Source organism: Falco naumanni, chromosome 5 (genome assembly GCF_017639655.2).
Source record: "Falco naumanni isolate bFalNau1 chromosome 5, bFalNau1.pat, whole genome shotgun sequence".
NCBI lineage: Eukaryota > Metazoa > Chordata > Aves > Falconiformes > Falconidae > Falco > Falco naumanni.
Genome location: NC_054058.1, coordinates 24,262,105 through 24,281,808, shown reverse-complemented (window position 1 = coordinate 24,281,808; position 19,704 = coordinate 24,262,105). Strand labels below are relative to the sequence as shown.

The 19,704-nt window shown below is 38.8% G+C and overlaps 1 protein-coding gene across 5 annotated transcripts in view; it reads left to right on the top strand.

Moving 5' to 3' along the window:
* Positions 1-19,704, top strand: part of ERC1 (ELKS/RAB6-interacting/CAST family member 1) — a 311,152-nt gene that overhangs the window by 244,822 nt on the left and 46,626 nt on the right. For all 5 annotated transcript variants that reach the window (XM_040594870.1, XM_040594868.1, XM_040594867.1 and 2 more), the window contains one exon: positions 8,285-8,429. In XM_040594870.1, coding sequence (XP_040450804.1) covers positions 8,285-8,429 — 145 coding nt within the window. The remainder of the gene's footprint in view (positions 1-8,284; positions 8,430-19,704) is intronic.

Sequence of the window (19,704 nt, the reverse complement as noted above, 5' to 3'; positions counted from 1 at the left end):
TTGAATTTGCAAATCCTTTTTTGGTAGCTGTGAGAGTGTAGATCAGGGGTGAGAAAGACTGCTGATGTACCATCCAGACAGGGCAAAGGTAGCGTGCTGATTCGGGAAGCAAGGAATAGGAGTGGTGTTACCCCTTTTGACTGAGGGTGTAAGACTGTGTTTGCAAAGTTAATTTGCAGCCTGAGGTTTTGTTATTCCCAGTTGTACTTGAAAGAGCAGGCAGTACTTATTGCCAAGGTTCATTTTTTTCCCCACCGTCTTGCAGGGAGAGCTTGCTGCTGTTTCTTTTGTATAAATATTTTGCTCTCTTTAGGATACTTTGTGCTTTTCATTTAGCTGAATCTCAATTACTGCAGAAATTGTAGCTGCTGCAGAATTTGGCAACTTGTGTATTGAGGCACTGGTCTGTTGGCATCTTGAAATTATGTTCTCTGGTCTGACTGCCAGTTTTTTTCGAAGTTACTTTTAGAAACCAAATTCTGATGCCTAGAGCTCTGCAAGGACTGCCTCCTCCCTGTGAGGTACTGCAGGTTCACTGACAGGCTGGTGACTGTTAACTGCTGGGATTTCAGGGTGTTAGAAACAGAAATCTACTCTTCATGTAGTTCAAACAGTTCAGAGTTTCTATGTTCTATATGGATGGTCTATAACCAGCAAAAAAAAAAAAAAAAAAAAAAAGTAGGAAAAAAAATACTAAGTTTGGAACTACCACTGTAGATGTGTTGACACAGTTTATGATGACAGGGAAACTGTCCCATTGGATCAGCTGTTTGGTGTGTTGCATTACTAATTACTTCTTGAGAGTTCATCACGTGTGACCCACCCAAACATTTTCATTCTACCAAACTCATGAAATTACTAAATACCATGTCCTAACACACTTAAGTTCTAAGCTGTCACCGAAGCGTCTGTCTAGCTCTCATAATACTGCAATACTTTAACTGAGTCTCTTTGCCTGCTAGTTCTTTATGTTGTTGTCACTTCATGGGATGGTTTTTTTTAATTCACATGCAAATAAACCAGTTCTTATTGTAACGGTGATTCACCATGGTAAGTCTTACAAATGTCTGTGATAGAAAAGCATTAAAAGCTTTTATCAGTATTTTCTGTAGGCTTTGATTAAACACAGTGGATAAAAATCAGAGAACTGAAGCAAGTACTGCGCAAGGAGCAGCGCTTTCCTTCTGTGGTGACTGATGCCCTTACCACTGGTGAGAGTAAGCAGTGTATGAAACAGCAGAACCTCCCCAGTTTGAAGCCTTGTGTATTAAAGGCATAACATCCATAATTACAGTTTATCTTAATATGCGAGATTGCAAACTCTGACAGGTCAGTCATCCCTCATGGAAGTGCAACAGTCTCTGTTGAAGGAACTGACTGGATTGCTAAGAGCTTGTAGTTACCTGAGCTCTCCAAATTTGTGTCCAGACCCCTAAATGTTGTAGTTCAATGCCAGTTGGAAGGAAAGCAGATTTGATCCCTATAATGAAACTAAGCCTGATGGAATTATCCCAGTTCCTCAGTGACATTAAAGTCAGAGCTGCTGCTGATCCCAAAATTGCTTTTGTATTTTCTCATCCACACTTTCAGAAACACTTCAGATAGGAAGGAATCTCATAATTTGAAGAAAAAATATGTAGAGCAATGTATTTATAACATTTCTATATGTAATTTGTGTTCTTTCTGACATATGTAAACATATTCTTTTACTGACTATGTATTTTTTTAATGTTTTGAAGCGTCATTAATTTGGCACTGTTTGCAGCCTGTTGTTCTTTCTAATCATACAGCTGATAAATATTCCAGCACTATGACCCTGAGAACTGTGCTGCAAAGTACAAAAGTGCTTTTTAAAATTCATGCTTTACCAGAAGGATTCCTCTCCTTTAATAGGAAGGAGCTGTGAAAGAATTACATAGTCTCGTGAAACCAAGTACTATAGAGAATCATTTAAAGACATGTTGTTTCTGTTAGTATTTGTAAGCCAGAGGACAAACTTGGCAACCCTGGTAGTTAAAACATTCTTAGTGTTGTGGATGAACCTTTTTTATTACTACTTATTGGACTTATCCTGCTACAGCTCGTTATCCAGGCTACAGCACATTAGTCCTGCAGTGCTGAGGGTTACTGAGTAGTTAGAAAATCTCATGTCCCCATTTTCAAAAATATGCTCTGTTTCACCAAAGAGGAAAAAGAGGAAAGAAACAAGACTGATGTCTGCAGTACTCCAGGGAGATGTGTTATGGTTTTCACTGCACACTAGGGTGTTTTGGTGCTAATGGGACTTAGTAACTGAATCTATATGAGCTGTAGTTCCTTATTTTCTAGGTTCATTCAATACTTGGTCGCTCAAACTACCAAATCACTTCTTTATCTTCACCCCAAGTCTATACAAGAAATCACATCTGTGCTGTGTATGTCTTTTTCTAGGGCTTCTGTAAGCATGTGTATGAGATACTAGCACCTGACATTTTTAATAAAGTCACTGCAGCTGAAATATTTTCTAAGAAAAATACTGTTTAGCATTTGAGGTCAAATGATGTACAATTCTTTAAGCCCTGTGTGCTAGAGAAAGATTTTTAGAAAATACTGCTTTGCTGGATGCCTTTTATTTCTACAGTTTGTATTATTAGTAATATGTAGCAGTATAATAGTACGTTGTTCTGATTTTTAAGCTTTCATTTAAAAAAACCAAACAGTTTCTGTGGCTGAGGGATGTTCTTAAAGCTTTGCCTTGATTGAAGGCCTGTACTGAAAACCAAGCTGCAGTTTAAACTGTTGCCATCTTGTCCAGTTATCTTCCCAAAATCAGACATTTCCATTCAAGGTCTGAAGGAGATGTGCCTTTGCACACTATTCTTTGTTGTGTGTTGACAAAAGTATTAGGGTGGCCAGTAAATGCAACAGGACAACTTCATCAGGAATGCTTCAAAAGCTCACGATATTTGGCATCAGGGGAATTCAGTTATGGCCGTTTTCAGTGGCTTCTCGGCTCTGCAGCCCTTGCTGCCCTTCCTAAGACATTTCAGTCCTCTGGATCTGTCCGTATCTCAGAGTTGGAGTCATTCATTATCACTGTGTCGTTGGCATCGGCTGTATGAACTCTCAGTCCCAGCTGAACTGCAAACAGAACGGAGACCATGGATGAATCACAAGTACTCTAAAGGCAGCTCTAACTCTATTCTGTAGCTATCTATTTTGAAAAAGGTACACGCATCTTTCTTTGCGTATTTTTTTTAAGACTGCAAACAGAACAAATAATGTTGATCTTGATCTTCAGATTATATCTGCTATCATCTGTTAGGAATTCAACCTACTGGTCTTGGTACCACTCAGGTCTGTGGTGATCATGAGCCACATTCAGTGAAAGGCTTCAGCATAAATAGAAGGGAAAAGAAACCTTCCTCTTTTTGTCCAATTCAGAGTTAATCCTAACCCTCTTTTCACTAGATTTTCTACGCTATTGCCTCTTCAGGTTTTTCTTGGTATTATTCAGTCTGGTTTAAAATCTGCTTACCTTTTGTGACCTGCCATACAGCTCAGTTCAGGCTATAGAACCTCCCCAAATGGAGAGATAAACAGGCAGTTTCCCCTCTGCTGAGCTGCTGTTGCCACAGCTACACCACTGCCCGTATCTGAAATACCAGAACCAAGTGAGCTATGTTTCTGTAGTAACTCTGGCGTTAGCTAGCATTGTAAAAGCTCAGCCATCTTGGGTTGTGCAGCAAGTACATGCTTTGCCCGCCTAGCAGAATATTTCAGGACCACCAGTGTTATGAACTGAAGACACATGCAGTTTTTCTGAAGAAGCTTAAGCCTGTGTCACTGACTGTTACTTAAACTGAAGCCGTGCTTTTACAACTGACTGCAGCTCTCCTGACAGATGGTTTGTTCATGTGCTACCAGCACCATTCATGCAGCAGCCCATTTTCTCCTTCTTGCCGCCTTACCTGCCTTACAGCATGTTCTTCTGGTCTCCCTGGGGATAACAGCTCTCAAGAAGAGAAACAAGTCAGTTTTGTAGTGCTCTTCAATCACAATTTTTGTCTTCTGCTTCGTGAGACTTGCTTTTTTGTGGTCTTTTAGAATCATTTTAGCAATACCAAACTCTGTTGAGAGCAGTAGTGCACCATTGCAGACATGTCTCCTTCCAGCAGAGTTGGCAGTGACACCTGCACTTCTCCCTTATGAAATAGTATACGTTTAGCTTGCAGAATTCAAAAATGCAGCTACAACGAATGTATCACATCATAGTATTTTTTTCTTATTTTGGGTCAGTTCCAGAAAACAGTCAGAAAGCCACACCACCTTTCACACCACTTCTTGACCAGCACCCTGCCTCACATACAATGTAGCACTGAAGATTTGGCCATTGGGATATTTTTTCTAAGGCATGGTGGCGAAGTTAATTCAGAAAAAAAACAAGGAATGGTCTGCTATCCATATCTCATTGTCCTGGTCCTGGGCTGTTCACTTAAGAAGTAGAGGTGGGCAACAAAGGATTTGATTGCAGAAGGCATGCTTTACATGCTATTTGAGGCACCTCTAATTTCCATACCAGAGTAACGGCTATATAGATACTGTTACAGGGATATTCTTGGCTCTGGTCCTGAATCATCAGCAAGGGTTGTGGGTTTACTATTAAAAGAATAAGTGTTTCTTTAGAATCAAAACAGATTACTCTAAAGCAAGTGAAAATGACCAGAGCTCGAAGCCAGCCTGTCTTTCCCAGGATACCGATAGCTAGAAAAAAGCAGAGGTCATGGATCATGTTCTGTCACTTCACTCTTATTGATATTTTTCATGTTTCAGGCAGACATCCAAAATTGGATACTTTTGTATAAAGCAAAAGCAACAAAACCAATGTGGCAACAATAATGCACCCATTATTGGTCGCAATAATGCACCCATTATTGGTCGTTCCCACACCTGCCATTTTGACACTACAACTGAGAACCTGATGTGCATCTTTTCGTTTCTTCTGCTCCATTAAATCATGAGAATATTGATATTGCTTCATAGTATACATGTATTTAGAGTATTGTTTTGTTATCCTACAGTGTCTAAAAAAATTGCCTAACTTTGTGGTATTGTGTCTTGAAAGACAAGGAATAATTTAAGGTGCTAGTTTTTCTCTATATGGTCAAGGCAGGATCCAAGTACTCTCTAAACTGGATCTGTCAGATTTTTGATATGCTGATAGTCCTCTTAAAGCAAACTTACTTGAAGCTTGCATGCTTGTACAAGAAACACCATATAAATCCAGAGATAAATTTGACCCACAGAAAGTCTGTTGTGTGAGTCCCTTCTGCTGTCAGATGGTGAATAGTTCTGTCTATTGAAACACACCTTTTCCTCTTGAAATAGATGTTTCTTTCACATTTTTTGATACAGTATATATGGTTTCAGCTGAGATCCTTATAAGAGCAAACTTCTGTGTATGGGTAGCTTCAGCAAAACTCTAGAAGTCATTGGAGTAACTGAGGAGATGAACAAAGATCACATCTTATCAGTGGTTTTTTTATGTGCTAGTTTCTTCTGCTGTGCAGTGGTAGAAGTCTTAAGCTTTCACTAGCATAAATATTTCCAAGAGCTCTGTCACTGACTGGGACCAGAAGAAGCCAGGTCATAAATGAGTCACCCTCTTCTCACTTAAACCTGTAATACGTAAGAAAAAGTTGTTCTTCCACCCCAGCTATCGTTCATCTGAAAGTGGTTGTGGACTTGTTCATCACTGAATCAATTTCCACCTATTGTCTTAGCAAAACTTCACGCCTTTCAAGTGAGAGCAGTTTTTTGGTTTTTTTCCCACCTGGAAAAAATCACAAGAGCTTTTTAAATGTGTTGTCTCACCCATACAACTCTCAAAAAGGAACAACCTCAGAACCTGGTGGTTTCTGCTCCGGGGCTGTGGAGACAGCATGCCCTTCACATAACTCTGTGAGCAAAAGTGGTGTGCGGGCTACTGCCGAGCTGGGTTAAAATGTTATAGCCCTGACCTGCTGCTTAGAGGCTACCATCTACTCAGATCTGTCAACAGGACTGCACACGTAGTCATTCCTGGTCCCATTCTATTGAAATATTGTGTTGAGGGGGTTTTATTAAGAGTCAAAACAGTATTGTTCAGACTTTTTAGAACAAAATCAAGAAGCAAATATATATGCAGTTATTCTTACAGATTGGAGAAGGGATGACTAAGTAAGTACCCAGGACAGTAAGTTCTTTGTGCTGCTGAGCTGCAGCCAATGCAAGTTATCTGACTACATCCTACATATTTAGGTATGCATCTCCCCACACCCTTGATCTAAGCACTGAAGTACCTGATGAAGCTATTTCACGCTCTGTCCTCAGAAACATTAGAATATTAAATACACTTGTTCATGCTCACCAAGGTCATAAAATTTTCAGCATTTTAACAGGTAAAAATTTCTGTACTCTGGTAGTGCCAGTCATTTCCCTTTTGAAGACTTCAGTTTAAAAGTCCAGTATGTTAGCTGTGTATGTTCAAAACATCAACATTAAATAAAAGTGTTGTCCATGTGTCCTGTTCTCAAATTTTCTCAGTCATGTATTCTTTCACATGGAGCTCAAAGAGTACTTTTTGCAGCAAGTATCTGTAGCCACAATTACAAATTCGTAAGATTAAGTTAATTGTTTAGAAAGAAGATAGTGGAAGAAAAAGAGAAAGATGTTTTACTGCAAATAAAGTCTGCTCAAGGAGTGGTAACAGGAGAATTAGAAAAAGCAGATTTAGTGCCACTGCTATGCTCAACAGTTTGCCAGTGTGATCCTAAGTCACCAGATTGTGATGGGTCTTTATTAAAAAAGATCTTGTTAACAAACAGAAAGATACATTGGTATAATTAAAAGCAATCGTAATGCTTTGCATTAAGCTTCTCTAACTTTTCTTATATCTTTAATGAAAGGTGTAAAATAAGTGTTACAGCAATAGTGTAATAATTGCTATTGACTGATTAGCAGGGTAGTTTAAACACATTGATATTTTTTTAAAAATCATTCTCTGAAATCAGCAATATTAATATGCCTTTTTTATAAACTAGCACAGGTAAAATCTTGGATTATTTGGGAATTTGATATTTTTACTACTTTAGCTGCATTTGTAACTGAATTTTCAGATGAAAGGTAGCTAGGAAATCTGTAGTATTCAGAGTTTGTATTTCATCATCACTCCTACATGATGCTATCTTCCACACCACCACAAACGATTAGGACCTCATTTTATTCATTCTTTGCAAGGTGGTGAGAAGTAGGACAAGCCACCCCTATCGGGCAATAAGGCCAAAGTTTTCTTTTATGTTCTGTTGTATGTCCTGATTTGGCCACACCAGTTAAGGTGAGAATTAAGGTCAAAGGACAGAAATAGTTGTTTTCCCTAACATAGAGCAGGCCTTTCAGTTCATTTGAGAACTACCATTTTATGGTCAGGGCTGTTGTCTTTGTCTTCTCTCATCCTAGTATCTATAAAATGCTTCTGAACTCAATTTGTTATTGGGAAAGAGTATGGCAAGGTTGTGTTTCTATATCTAGTTATTATAGTGCTTGGCCCTCAAGATCTTGCTACAGCGTATTCTTGCTTACACCATTTCTGCAAGGCTACAAAAGGTTTGTGATGAGGGCAGGCTTACCTTTGTCTTAATTACTCAGGACATGCATCCAACAAGCTCATTATATCGGTTACTCGCAAAAAAAGCCAAAGAATAGCTCAAGCATTCTTGAAGGCATCTGTTTCAACGTCTGTTGTGTAGCACAAAAGTGTCTGTGTCATCATTCCCTTCTGGGAATACACTGTATTGTTCAAGTGATTTCAATAAACTTGTCACATGCCACCTTCCTTCTAAAATAGCTGCATGAATAGGCAGTATAACGTAATATAATTTAACACAGAAGTCTTATGATTAGTCCAGTATTTTTGCATGTATTCTCAAAATTCTGTTCTGGAAGTGTTTAAAACATTATAAAGAAAATGTTCCACCAAAGTAACAATAAATGGTAGTTATTAAAAACTAGGAAGCTGAGTGCAGAACTATAACACATTATAATATTTTTTTCTTATCCTATAAGCAATAATATGGTATCGGCACAGTCATTTAGGGGGAGACAGGTGGGTCTTGGCTTCCTGCTCCTCCAACAGACATATGACCATGACAAACCTACTTATTGCTGCTCTTCAGAGCTGCATGCTGCTACAGCATTTATGGTTCAATGCTTTGTAGAGGCTTCTTCTAAGTTTTGCAGGTTAATAATGTATTAATGTTTTTTTCAGACAGGAAGCCCTTCTTGCTGCCATTAGTGAAAAAGATGCCAATATTGCTCTGCTAGAACTTTCATCCTCTAAGAAGAAGACCCAAGATGAAGTGGCTGCACTGAAACGAGAGAAAGACCGTCTTGTGCAACAGCTCAAGCAGCAGGTGGGTAGAGGAGGGCTATGAAGGAAGCTGGTTAATAAACTGGTGTGAGATTATTATCTTGGTTTATGGAACTAATAAGTATAATCCTGTTGTATGTGGATAGAAAGTACATAAATAATGATTTCAAACCAGCTTCCAGTCATGAAGCCTGCAAAACGAGGTGGGGAAAGAAGGAGTCTCAATGCTGAAGGAAGTTTTTTTGTGTCACTGCCTGAGTAGTAAATGTTTGATAGAATATATAGGAAGCTGTGAATGAGAAGGACATTGATTATTATTTTCTGCAGTCACAAATAACCACAGATTCAGGGAAATGTAGTGATACCTCTCTTGATGGTCTGTATTTGCCTTGTTGGGGAAGAAGCATACATGGAAGAGAATTCTCCTTGCTCAAATATGAATGTGTTACACCACACAGTCTCTACTGTGTGATTTCTAATCTGTGACAGGAGGACCATATGCAAACAGCAGCTACTAAAGTAGAATTTGGGAAGCCTTGTGCTTGTGAGAAGATTGGTCCTTTCCTGTTTCTGTCCTCTCCCATTGCTAAGATCTTTTTGTGTTGACACAACAATCAGAAAAAGTGTGTTTCCATTCAAGCATTTAATACTGTGTTTCAGTATTGAATGCAATGCAAAAAATACACTACCATTAAAACACAGAGGAAGCAAAAGGCATCTCTGGCAATAACAGATTTAGGATCTGAAAAATCTGTAGATTTTTCTTCAGCACTTCTGGTGGGTTTTTCTGAGTTACTCCCTTGCCACATACATAGTAATAGCTCATATGCTGCTGCCAATCCAGTATCAACTTCTTCAGTGCCACCGTTTCCATCTTCATAAAGTTTTACGTGCAACATTTCATCTGTCAACCAGGTGATTTCTGTTGCTGTCAAAGACAGTAAGACAAAACCTGTTCTGCTTTCTGATAAGGGATTTCTCTCAGTCCTTCTTCCTTAGGAAGCACAAGTAGGTTATTGGCCATGTATTTTGAAGATAACAATTATTTAAGGTTTAATTTAAGAACAATGATTTTTATTGTTACACCAGATTCAAAATGAGCAAGAAGTATAGTTTACAGTTTTGTATTATTTACTTTTGAGCGACAGTAGTAATTACTCGTCAGCCAGATGACATCCCACTAGAACAGGATTCAGAAGCAGTCACAGCAGTATAGAGTACTTATTTTCTTCATGTAATTGGCTGTAGGTATAACAGCCTTAATATATATTACTATGCATTCCGAGAGAAATAGGAACTTTATTGTCAGTTCTTGTTGTCCCGAGTTTAAAATCTAGCACTTTCATGCCCCTTGCCCTTCCCAGTTTCCTTCTGGTTATCCTTTGTGGACAGATGGAACAATCTTTAGTGTTTTGTGGTGGGTTTTTTTCTGCTGAGAATTTGTGTATATTCAATTCTGTGTTAAGGTTGTGATTATATGTAATGGCTTAGGTTTCATTTAGGTCATTTTTTTAATAAAGTTGTTGTTCATATCATTATTTTTCAGTACTGGCAAGTCTTACAGTACCATGTGTGTTCCTGAAAGGACACGGCCATTTCCTTTAAGGATGCCTATTCTAAGTCCTTTTCTGTATAGGTGTGGGATACTTCATTTCCCAGATAAACTAAAATCGCAAAGGAGATTAATTTGAAATTTTTCTTGCTATTAAGTGAGACCAGTTCTGAGCTGATGTTGGAGCAATAGTCCTTTTTCAGAAGATTCATTGAAATATCCAAATGCATTTTGAAGTTTTTGGTTCCAAAACTGGCATCAGCTATAAAGTCTTATCATTTTTTAAGATGGTTTAAGACTGTCATCTAAAAAAAAAAAGAAGAAGAAAGCAGAAAGTAATCTCTTCAACATATCTGTGCTATGAGTAGTATGACTAGGAGCTATATATAGGTAATATAAGTATAAATATAAAATCACAGATAATAGGGCTTCAAGGTATTCTCCAGTGCATCCCAAATCCCCAAGGCAGAATATATGTTTATATATAAACAATCGAAACTATATTTGAACCATACCTGAGAAATATTTATTTGACCTAATAGAAATTTGACACATCCTCCCTAAAATCTATCATACATCTTAAGGATGTTTCATCTTTTATCCTTTTTTGTGTGCAGCTTTCAACACATTGGAAGGAAAGCTCTCAAAGTTATTTGTCATGGGACAGTAATATTCACCACCTCTATAAGTTGCAGGGGATCTGAAATCGCATTTATGTTTTTTCAGTACCAATAGTTTTGGTATCTACTTTTTCTGCATCAATTCAAATGATACCAACTGTGACAGCTCCGGAAATAAGACATGGGTCAGAAGAGAAGGCTATGAGATTTTACAGGATCATTACCAATATAGTCAAAGGGAATCTCATTTTTCCGCATGCTTTGCAAATAATCTCTGTGCTTGGCCCTTGTGGTCCTCTTCAGTTATTACAGGTCACCAGCCTCGTATTTTCCAACAAAAGAACTATACTGCTTCATCAATTTAAGCTTTCTCTACGTGGACCCTTTTCTGTATCTTGAGAACACAGGTCCATCTGTGTTTGCCAGCCTCCACAGAACTACATAGCATTTCAGGAACTTTCTGAAAGTTTAGCTGCAATTCCTGAATTTACAGTAGAAACTGTTGCTGAAAAACCTTTGAGACTTTCAGATGTATTGAACACAGCTGTTCAAGATGCCAGTTAATCAAGATCTTCTAGAAGGCTTTCAAAAACATTTCTGGAGCCTAAAAATTCAACCCTTCAGATCCAAAGCTGGGATCCTGACCTCAGTAATTCCTTCCACCTTTAACATTGTTTCAGAGCTGTTGAACTTCCTGATAAGTATGTGGTATTTCAGTCCGTCCCATTTCTAGTAAATGCCTAGCTTTCATGGTGGGAAAACAGCATTTTCAGTTGACCGGCAGGCACAGTTGACTAAAACATTTCCATTTCCATGTATGTAGGATGCAAAAAGAAGTGCTGAGCGATATCAGAAGGGGGTGATTTGTGCAAAGAGTTATGCATGCTGTTGTGGGTACCATAGACCTGATTGCTAAATCTCATTGCAAACTGGAGAGAGCCTCTGACAGAGAGAGCTCTTTGGGAAAGGAGCTTTTTGATTACACTGCAGTAGTGTGTGTGAATGGACCCAAGTGTGTATGATAGGATTCGGATTCTGCCTTTTCATTGCTTGTGCTGGTTACCATTGAGTTGCTACAGTAGTTACCCACGGTTAGCAAACTGGCTTACTGTTAATTGACCTTTCTTAAAGTGTACAAAGATAAAACTCACTCACAAAACAAAACCTCATTTTACTGATGAGCCTTGATTTACTTCTTAAAAAAAAATAAATTTCAGCTTCTTCAGCCCTGCAAATTCAGGTGATTTTTATTTATTTAAAAATATTGGTGAAGACACATGGATTCCTTGAGGAAAGGTGGTATAGATTTTGGAGGACTCTGCAGTTATCCCTTGCTTTAAGTCTTCTTTCTCCCTTCCCAACACTGCCCCGTTCCTGGTCGCTCGCACAGGAAGGGTATTACTGCGAAAGAGAGGGAAAGAGTCCTGCCAAAGACATTTTGGTTCTTTAATTTCTTTAAGTAGGTGTATTAAAATTTGGATGAAGAGAGGCATTTCGGAAAGAGGATATGGCATCAATGTTGTTTTAATTTAGAGTTTCTGGGCTCTGAATTGCAGGAATGTGCCTCAATATAGAGGCCATTTCCTAATGAGGCACTCGGCATTGACCAAGCTTTCCAGTAAATGGAGCTGCCTGTTTCATATTGCTTGTCAGTTTGCATGAGGGATTTTCTCTGTCATCGGAAAGGCAGGCCAATTGCAGGGCAAGGGTCACCAGCTAATGTGGTCCCAATTTACTTCCTCCCAGAGTACTTTGTCTCCGTGAGTAGTTCATGGAGAAGCAGTGGGTTGGGAGGCTGCTTCACCAGAGGGGGCCGGGGCTGATGCAAGAGAACAGAGCTGAAGGGTGGCTAACAAAGTCCAGATGTAGCGTGGTGAGCGCCAGCCAGCGTGCTCACATTATGCACCATACAGAAGCCCCCACGATGTATGTCACACTGGAATTGACGGAGACCCAAGGAGCTTTGGCCTGCATCGTGGCAGCACGTCCACTGCTCATCTGTTAGAAAGTAGCCTGTTTGCCGTTTATGCCTTTCCTTGTCAAGCCAAGTTTTAACGATCAGGATATATTTATTTTGTAACAGGGTGAAGCGCTGATCTGTAGCATCGAGTTGCAAAGGGAAGGCATGCTGAATGGGCTGAGGTTTTCCTGTCTGTGGGCTTTGAGTCTTAAATGGTTGGGGTTTTCTACTAGGAGCTGTTTGGAGGAAAGGTTGTCATTTTCTGTGTTTGTACAGTGTCTCACACAGTGGGAGCCTGACTTGACCAACATCCCTAGGCACTACTATGCCATAAATGTTAAGTAATAGCGGCGCAATTTTTAGTAGGTTCTGAACCTTATTGGTGTCTGTTTTCTGAGACTTCGGAGTATTATTCAATTGAGTAGTTTGTAGATTGCTGTATTCTCTTGTATTATTATATAATGTTTTGTAATTATTCCAGATCGTTTTATAATATACTATAGCAGAAGTTACCAGGAACCAGCTTGATTCGGTGTTACTGATGATGGGATCTCAAAATTTTTATTTGAAGTGGTGTGACTCTAGGTTAGATTAATACTGGACATGTTGTTATTATGCTGCCTTGTTCTAAATAAAAGTAATTTACAGATCGGTTCCTCAGTCTTTAAGAACATGTTGAGTTTTGATCCTCTATTTCAGCATGCTCACAGAACCACCCAGCATAAGCTTTCTCCACATATTTCACGAATATACATTTTCTTCTATCACACAGATTTTTAATGAAAAATAATGAATAGTACTGGGCTCAGGACAGAGTTCCATGTAACCCACTTGATTTATTCAGCTATGCCTGTAATCTGTTCTGAAAGACTGTTAGTGAAGGAGACCTTCAGTCTTGAGAAGTCTTTTCTGTGGCTCATCTGTCTTTATCCTTATTATATTGTTGTGCATCTATAATATCCCTTACTGCAATTTAAGCTCATTACTACTTTTTCTATCTGTTATGGGTATAGACTATTTCTTTGCACTTTTTAGCAGCCATTTCGGTTTACACAGAGGTATCTCCTATGTGTTACTCTCTAAACTGGGTAGACTCAGTTCTCCTAGTTTTCATGTGTCTTGTTTTCTAGATATCTGATCATTCCAGTTGTTCTTTTTTAGATTTGATTTGATTTGTGTGATATCTGAAACTGGACAAAGCTCAAAATGAGGCCTTTCCTTAGCCGAACTTGTCATGAACATGTCATGTGAGAGTGTTAGGAACCTTAACGGAGTCTTCTAAAACCTGCCCAGTTCCCACAGGTTCCCCAAAATAACCATTAATAGCTTTCGTTATAGTAGATAAACTCTTCCCTAGTATAGTATGGTATAGCATAGCATAGTATAGTATAGCATAGTATAGTATGGTATAGTATAGTATAGTATAGTGTAGTCAGAGCTAGAAAATTGGAAGACAACTGATTTTTTTTGAGTACCATCTCATTTGTTCTTTTCTTTTTCTGACCTAAAATTATGTTCTCTGGGAATGGAAATAATTTTTGTTAGTCACCTAAAGTACAGGTTTTAGTGAAGACTTGACACAGAAAAGACACGAGCACTTTGAGCTTCTTGACTTTATTTTTTGATGGCTTTCGCTTTTGACTGAGTAGATTAACCTTTGTCTTCAGCTTTCTTTTCATTCTAATGTGTACTTTTTCTCCATTAGTACTTCCATTTCATACAATCCATCACCTTTCCTGTTCTTGCCACATACACTCTTGCTATTTGCTTATACTTAACTTAGTGAAAAGAGCTTCTTTCTATTTTAGTGAAGGGAGATAAGAAACCTCATGCCGCTGAAAGTATGAGTTATGGAGTTAGCTTGCTTACTATTCAGAGGAATCTTTAATAACTGTCATTCCCTTCTACTCTATATCCTCATCAAGATCATTCCTTCCTCTTTGGGCCAGCATGAATTTGAGGGGCTGTTATTCACCATTCCCATAAATTGAGAGAAATTATTTGGTGATGACTAGTAGTATTAATAGTTAGCATTTATGCAATATTTAATATGTATTTCATCCAGTGATGCAAGTCCCAAAGCTGTTTTCTCTGCGCTACTTCGTGCTTCTTCCCTGCAAAGATTTTGGCTGGCTTTCCTAATGAGCTCAAGGTACTGCAGAGATGTGTTTCTCAAGTAAACGTGGTGGTTCATAGGATCATGAGGAAAAGGAAAGAATTTTAGATTCCAGAATAGCTTCGCCCCCTGAAAATGCTATTTTTCCACTGTTACTGGTTTCCCTGGAAACCCGGCACACTGACACCTGACACTCCTCTGCTGTGAACTTTTCCAAAGTGAAGTTCCACTGGTTGGAGTCATTTCTCTTTGTAACAGGAGAATATAAAACAGGTCAAAGGAGACTGACAGGCAAGCATTTTCCTCTTGCTGCCGCGGAGCTGTATCAGCATGACCACACTTCTGGCAGTTTTTATTACCACCCTGCCTGATGAAATAATACAGATTCTGTGAGGCATGCAGTTAGTCTTTGCTTTGCCTTAGCTGCCCTGATTTGAAACCATGTCTGATGAGAGTGATTACCCTATTAGCAAATGAATTTCCTCTTCAGGTGACATGGAAACAATCACGGCAGGTAATTGCTGATGTAGTGCTGTTTCTGTGACAGAGCTACCGTTGTTCTCTGAAAGCATCTGAGAGGCCCCGGCAGTGTGATGCTGCCCACGGAAGTTTAATAAGCGGAGATACCTCTCAAACCACTGTCTGAAGGGGACCTAAGAAATCTAGGAAGATGTATTTAAGTTGTCTGAGGGGGGTGGTGTTGTCTTCGTTATAGCTGAGAAAGCAAAGTAAAAGTTAATGTTTGAAACAAATGATGAGATTCAAGACACTTGAATCCATCTTTGTTTATTGATCCCTTCACCACAGTACCCACATACTTGCACTAGCAAAAGTGGAAATAGGTGCAAAAGCGGGGAAAGAAAACCTATGTGATAAGAAATTTTAGAACAGGCAGATGAGTTTGAATGGGACTTGAATATCAGAGGTTCCTGCATGTATTACGCGGAACAGAAGGTGCTCTGTGAATTCTGGTATTCTCTGGATGTCAGGTTAACTTATTTGAAACAGCAACAGACAGATTAACATGCTTTGTCAGGAAACGTTCAAGGAATAGTGAAGCATTTGGAGAACTATTGTCACCTGTAGTAGACTTGTTACATAAAGAGTGCAGTCGCAGCCTCATTTACACACTGGTGGTATGTAGACTCAGCATAGAGGCGTATTTTTTCAGGTTCTTGTACCCATCACTGCCTGTAGGGTCAAATGCAGATTTATGAAATTTGAATCTACTGGCTTTAATATACAAAGGTGCCAAAATATACAGGTTTTATAGTATATTCTTAGCTATACTGACAGTCTAGCTGGCATAAATGTGAGCGGGCAGAAGTGGGGGAAATCACTGTACAGTTCCTATTCAGGAAGCTATTGGACTAGAAACAGGAGAAGTTTCTGAGTGAAGTGAATATATATCCACTAATTGGCTCTCATCAAGCATTGCCAGCTGTCAAATTTAAGCATCATGGCTTTTGTCGAAGGCCTGTAATCCACCCAGATTATCAATCATAGTGCTGCTTGTTTTGCCAGGCTTTGCTCCTCAGTAATTGTTTCTGTCAAAGGGGGATCTCTGCCAGGAGCAGACCCCAGCACCCTGACAGCAGCCAAACAGGCACAGAAAAAGCCAGGCTTTGTCATGTCCTTGAACACTGCTTCCTGAAGCGCAACACAAGAAGCCCTCACAGATTAAAAGAAATCACCTTCTCCATGTAATGTTCTCCAGACTTTTTTCCCATCATTTTTAATCATAGATTACCACAGTAACAGCACTCGGTGCAGCGTCAACAGTCTTTTCTAGGGCAGCATTTCATCTTCCCTTGGTATTACTTACACTCTCATTCCCCTCTCCCTCCTCCTTTTACCTTTTTTACCCTCTGCCTCTTGTATTACTAAATAATAATGTATGTTCAAGTGAGCCTCTTGCTGTCACTGGCCTCACAGTGCCAGAGAAGGGAACTGCCTGTTGGCCCTTCTGTAGACAGCCACGTCTGCTTTCTCTTTGTGCCTTCACTCATGTCTCAGCTGGTAGTTTTCAGGACATGGCAATGGCAGCTATGCAGGTTTGCTTGAAGGGGAAGGTTGTTTGCCTCACTGAGAGATTGAGCTTTAAGATTAATAAAAGTACTTTGGACTTCAAATGACAATACAGTACCTCCTACCTTTTCTTTCTAGACATTTGTTACATTTGAAAAAGTATTCTGTGGACTATTACTTCCCAAGTTCAATCTCAGTTTTCAAAAACCGGTTTCATTCTATTAGAAATATTCCTCCATTTATTGAATATATTAAGATTTTCATATTACAGTTTTACAGCTTTGCAATTCACTAAAACTTGACACAAATAAATGTAAATTATTGGATAGTTGCTGACAGCGTCTACTGACACATTTACAGTATCTCTCATTCAGGATTACGAACCCCTATGCTATGTTTAAGCAGTGTTGTCCCTGACTAGAAAATCAGGATTGCTGGACAAGTCTAGGTTAGCAGTTAAGAGACGCTATATCCCATTTCTGTAAGTGACAACCACTCTGCTGGTGTTTGGTATATCAGTTATAATTGTTAAGCCTACACTAGGAGGACCAGGCTTGTTAGTGGCATTAAAGAACACTGGGTAATTTTGAGTTTCTCCAGAAGGCTGCATTAGGAAATCTAATTTTGGGCCTAAAAAATAATAATTCCTTTGTCTGTGAGTAGTATTTCTGGACATTAGTGAAATGTAAATACAGTCACTGTCATTTCACATCACAGTTGTACTGCATGGTGGTGATTTTCCATAGTTTATTGTGGCACAAACTGCTGATCTGACAGGCACTGTTTTCAGTTAAATAAAGAGAATATATTAAAACAGGTCTTTTTAATACATACCTCCAACTGAGCATTTAGGTATTTATTTCTGCAAGAGTTCTGTGCTCCAGATTTTATCCTCAGTTTCTGACAGCTTTGTGTTAGCTGGTGAGTTTGTGAGAGAGATGCAAAAGCTCGGAAAGAACATTTTAGAAGAGCTCAAGATTGCCAATAGCTGTTCATTCACGGAATAAAATTATGGGTGCATCTTCTTTTGCTTAACTTCTACGGTTTGTGGGGTGGTTGGGAAGGACCCGTACATGACTACTCCCTGTTTGTTGTCCAGTGGCAGGATGTGCCTCAGGGGTAAAATATTTGAGACTTCACGACAATCGGTTCTTGTGGCTGGGTTGGTTTGGCATCACTCTTTTGGTATTTGAATTGATGATGTTTGAAGGCTGACCGGAAAATACAGTCAGTTTATGATTACATTTAATCTTGTCATGTAGACACATTGTTCAGGGAACTCTGAAGTTTTGGTGACAGAGAGGATTCCACTTAAACATGTAAGTAATCTTGATGAGATAAACCTGTGAATATATTTTGTTTGAAGAAACAGGAATTTCACATCGAAATTTCAGATGCAAGAAGATTTTGAATTACTTCCTTGAATGCAGTAAAAATACTGTGGTTTTCCAAGATGAATGTGTAACCATCTTTACTGATATTTCATTGATTGGATACTACTTTCTCTGTATTAAATTATTCCCATTTGTTTGGGCTGTTATACCTGGAACTGACAATTGTCTAGAAGACACACATATCCCTTTACCGCATCTCCATCCAAAATGTGCCAACTTGGTACTTTATGCTTATCTGTTCCTACATTTATTGGCACTATTCCCCAGGGAACACACAAGACACTGAACAGTTTCACACTGAAGCAATGAAGTAAGACTTTATTTATGGTTACTTCTCTTTGGATGAGAAGCCTAAAGAACATGTGACTTTAACAAATATCTTACATAAAAAGCAATTCACACATTGATAGTCAGTAGAAAGGTAGTGGCAGAAAGCTGAAAGGTATTTTAACCAGCTTCAGTGTTGGTTTTAACTTGTTAAGATCTGTAACTGGCAAGGTGTTATATGATGCAAGTGTGTTCCAAAAACATGTAAGGAGAATAAGGAGAAGGTGAAGTCAGAGATATGAGGTGACTGATGGTTTCATAAGCTAAATGTGTAGAAAGTTTGAAGTAGATTACAGATGAACAGTTGTATGACTTAATATGTCAGTGGTGTGTTCTTTACTTGTAGGAGCAATGATGGAAAGGATTGTGCATCTAGAAATATGTAATGAAAATTAATGGCATATAAGATAGAATGTATTGCATGTTTGGGATTTCACTGTGTTATTTTGGGGATGACATAATAAATCAGTGCTTGCTTTGCTTGAGAAGAGAAAAATACAGTCTCTGCAACAGAGAATTTTAATCCCCACCATCTTAAAAGTGGATAATGAAACAATTAAATCTTAACTGTACAGAATGATCTTCAGCTTCAGTAAATAGTGAGCTGTTGATGAACAGTGGTCTCAGGTATTTTTGAGCTTATATACTGAAATACCTCTCAGTCTACAGATACTTTTTTTCTCATCCACTGTATTAAGATCTTTCTAATTCTGAAAATAATTTCCCTTTTTGAAACAGTCTGATTAAGCCTAGTCCAGTACACCATATCTCAGGCTAATGAATAGGTAATGCAGGGGAAAACAGAAGTTTCATGTTGCAGTTGGAAATACAAGATAAGTGCTGTCAGTTAGGACTAGTTTCTTGATACTAACCCTTCAGTAATTTACATATCAAGATGCGGAAATTGATAGGCTAGTATATTGCGTTTATCAAAAGGAGACATAGATTTATGAAATTAGGCATCAGTTACTTGTGATAGCTTCTGCAATGGACGGGTGCTGATGGCTGCAGATTGCCTTCAGTTCTGTTAAATTCATGTTGTTGTGTTCTAAAGAATACAAGTCTTAAAAAAATTACTATTCATGTTTTGGTGCTGAATAAATTATGCATTTTACTCCTTGATAAGTACATGCTGTTTTCTGCACTCCTTTTCTAAGATGAGAAAATATTCACAACCAAAGGAAAAGTGTGTAGTTTTTCCCTAGAGGTAATGTTTTTGCCACTTGGTATTTGTGAACGTGTGTAGGAAGGGGGTGGCTATTTTTCTGCTGGCTGCTAACTTGGGAAGCTGTGAGGAGTCTGGTAACAGCTGCCAGCTCTG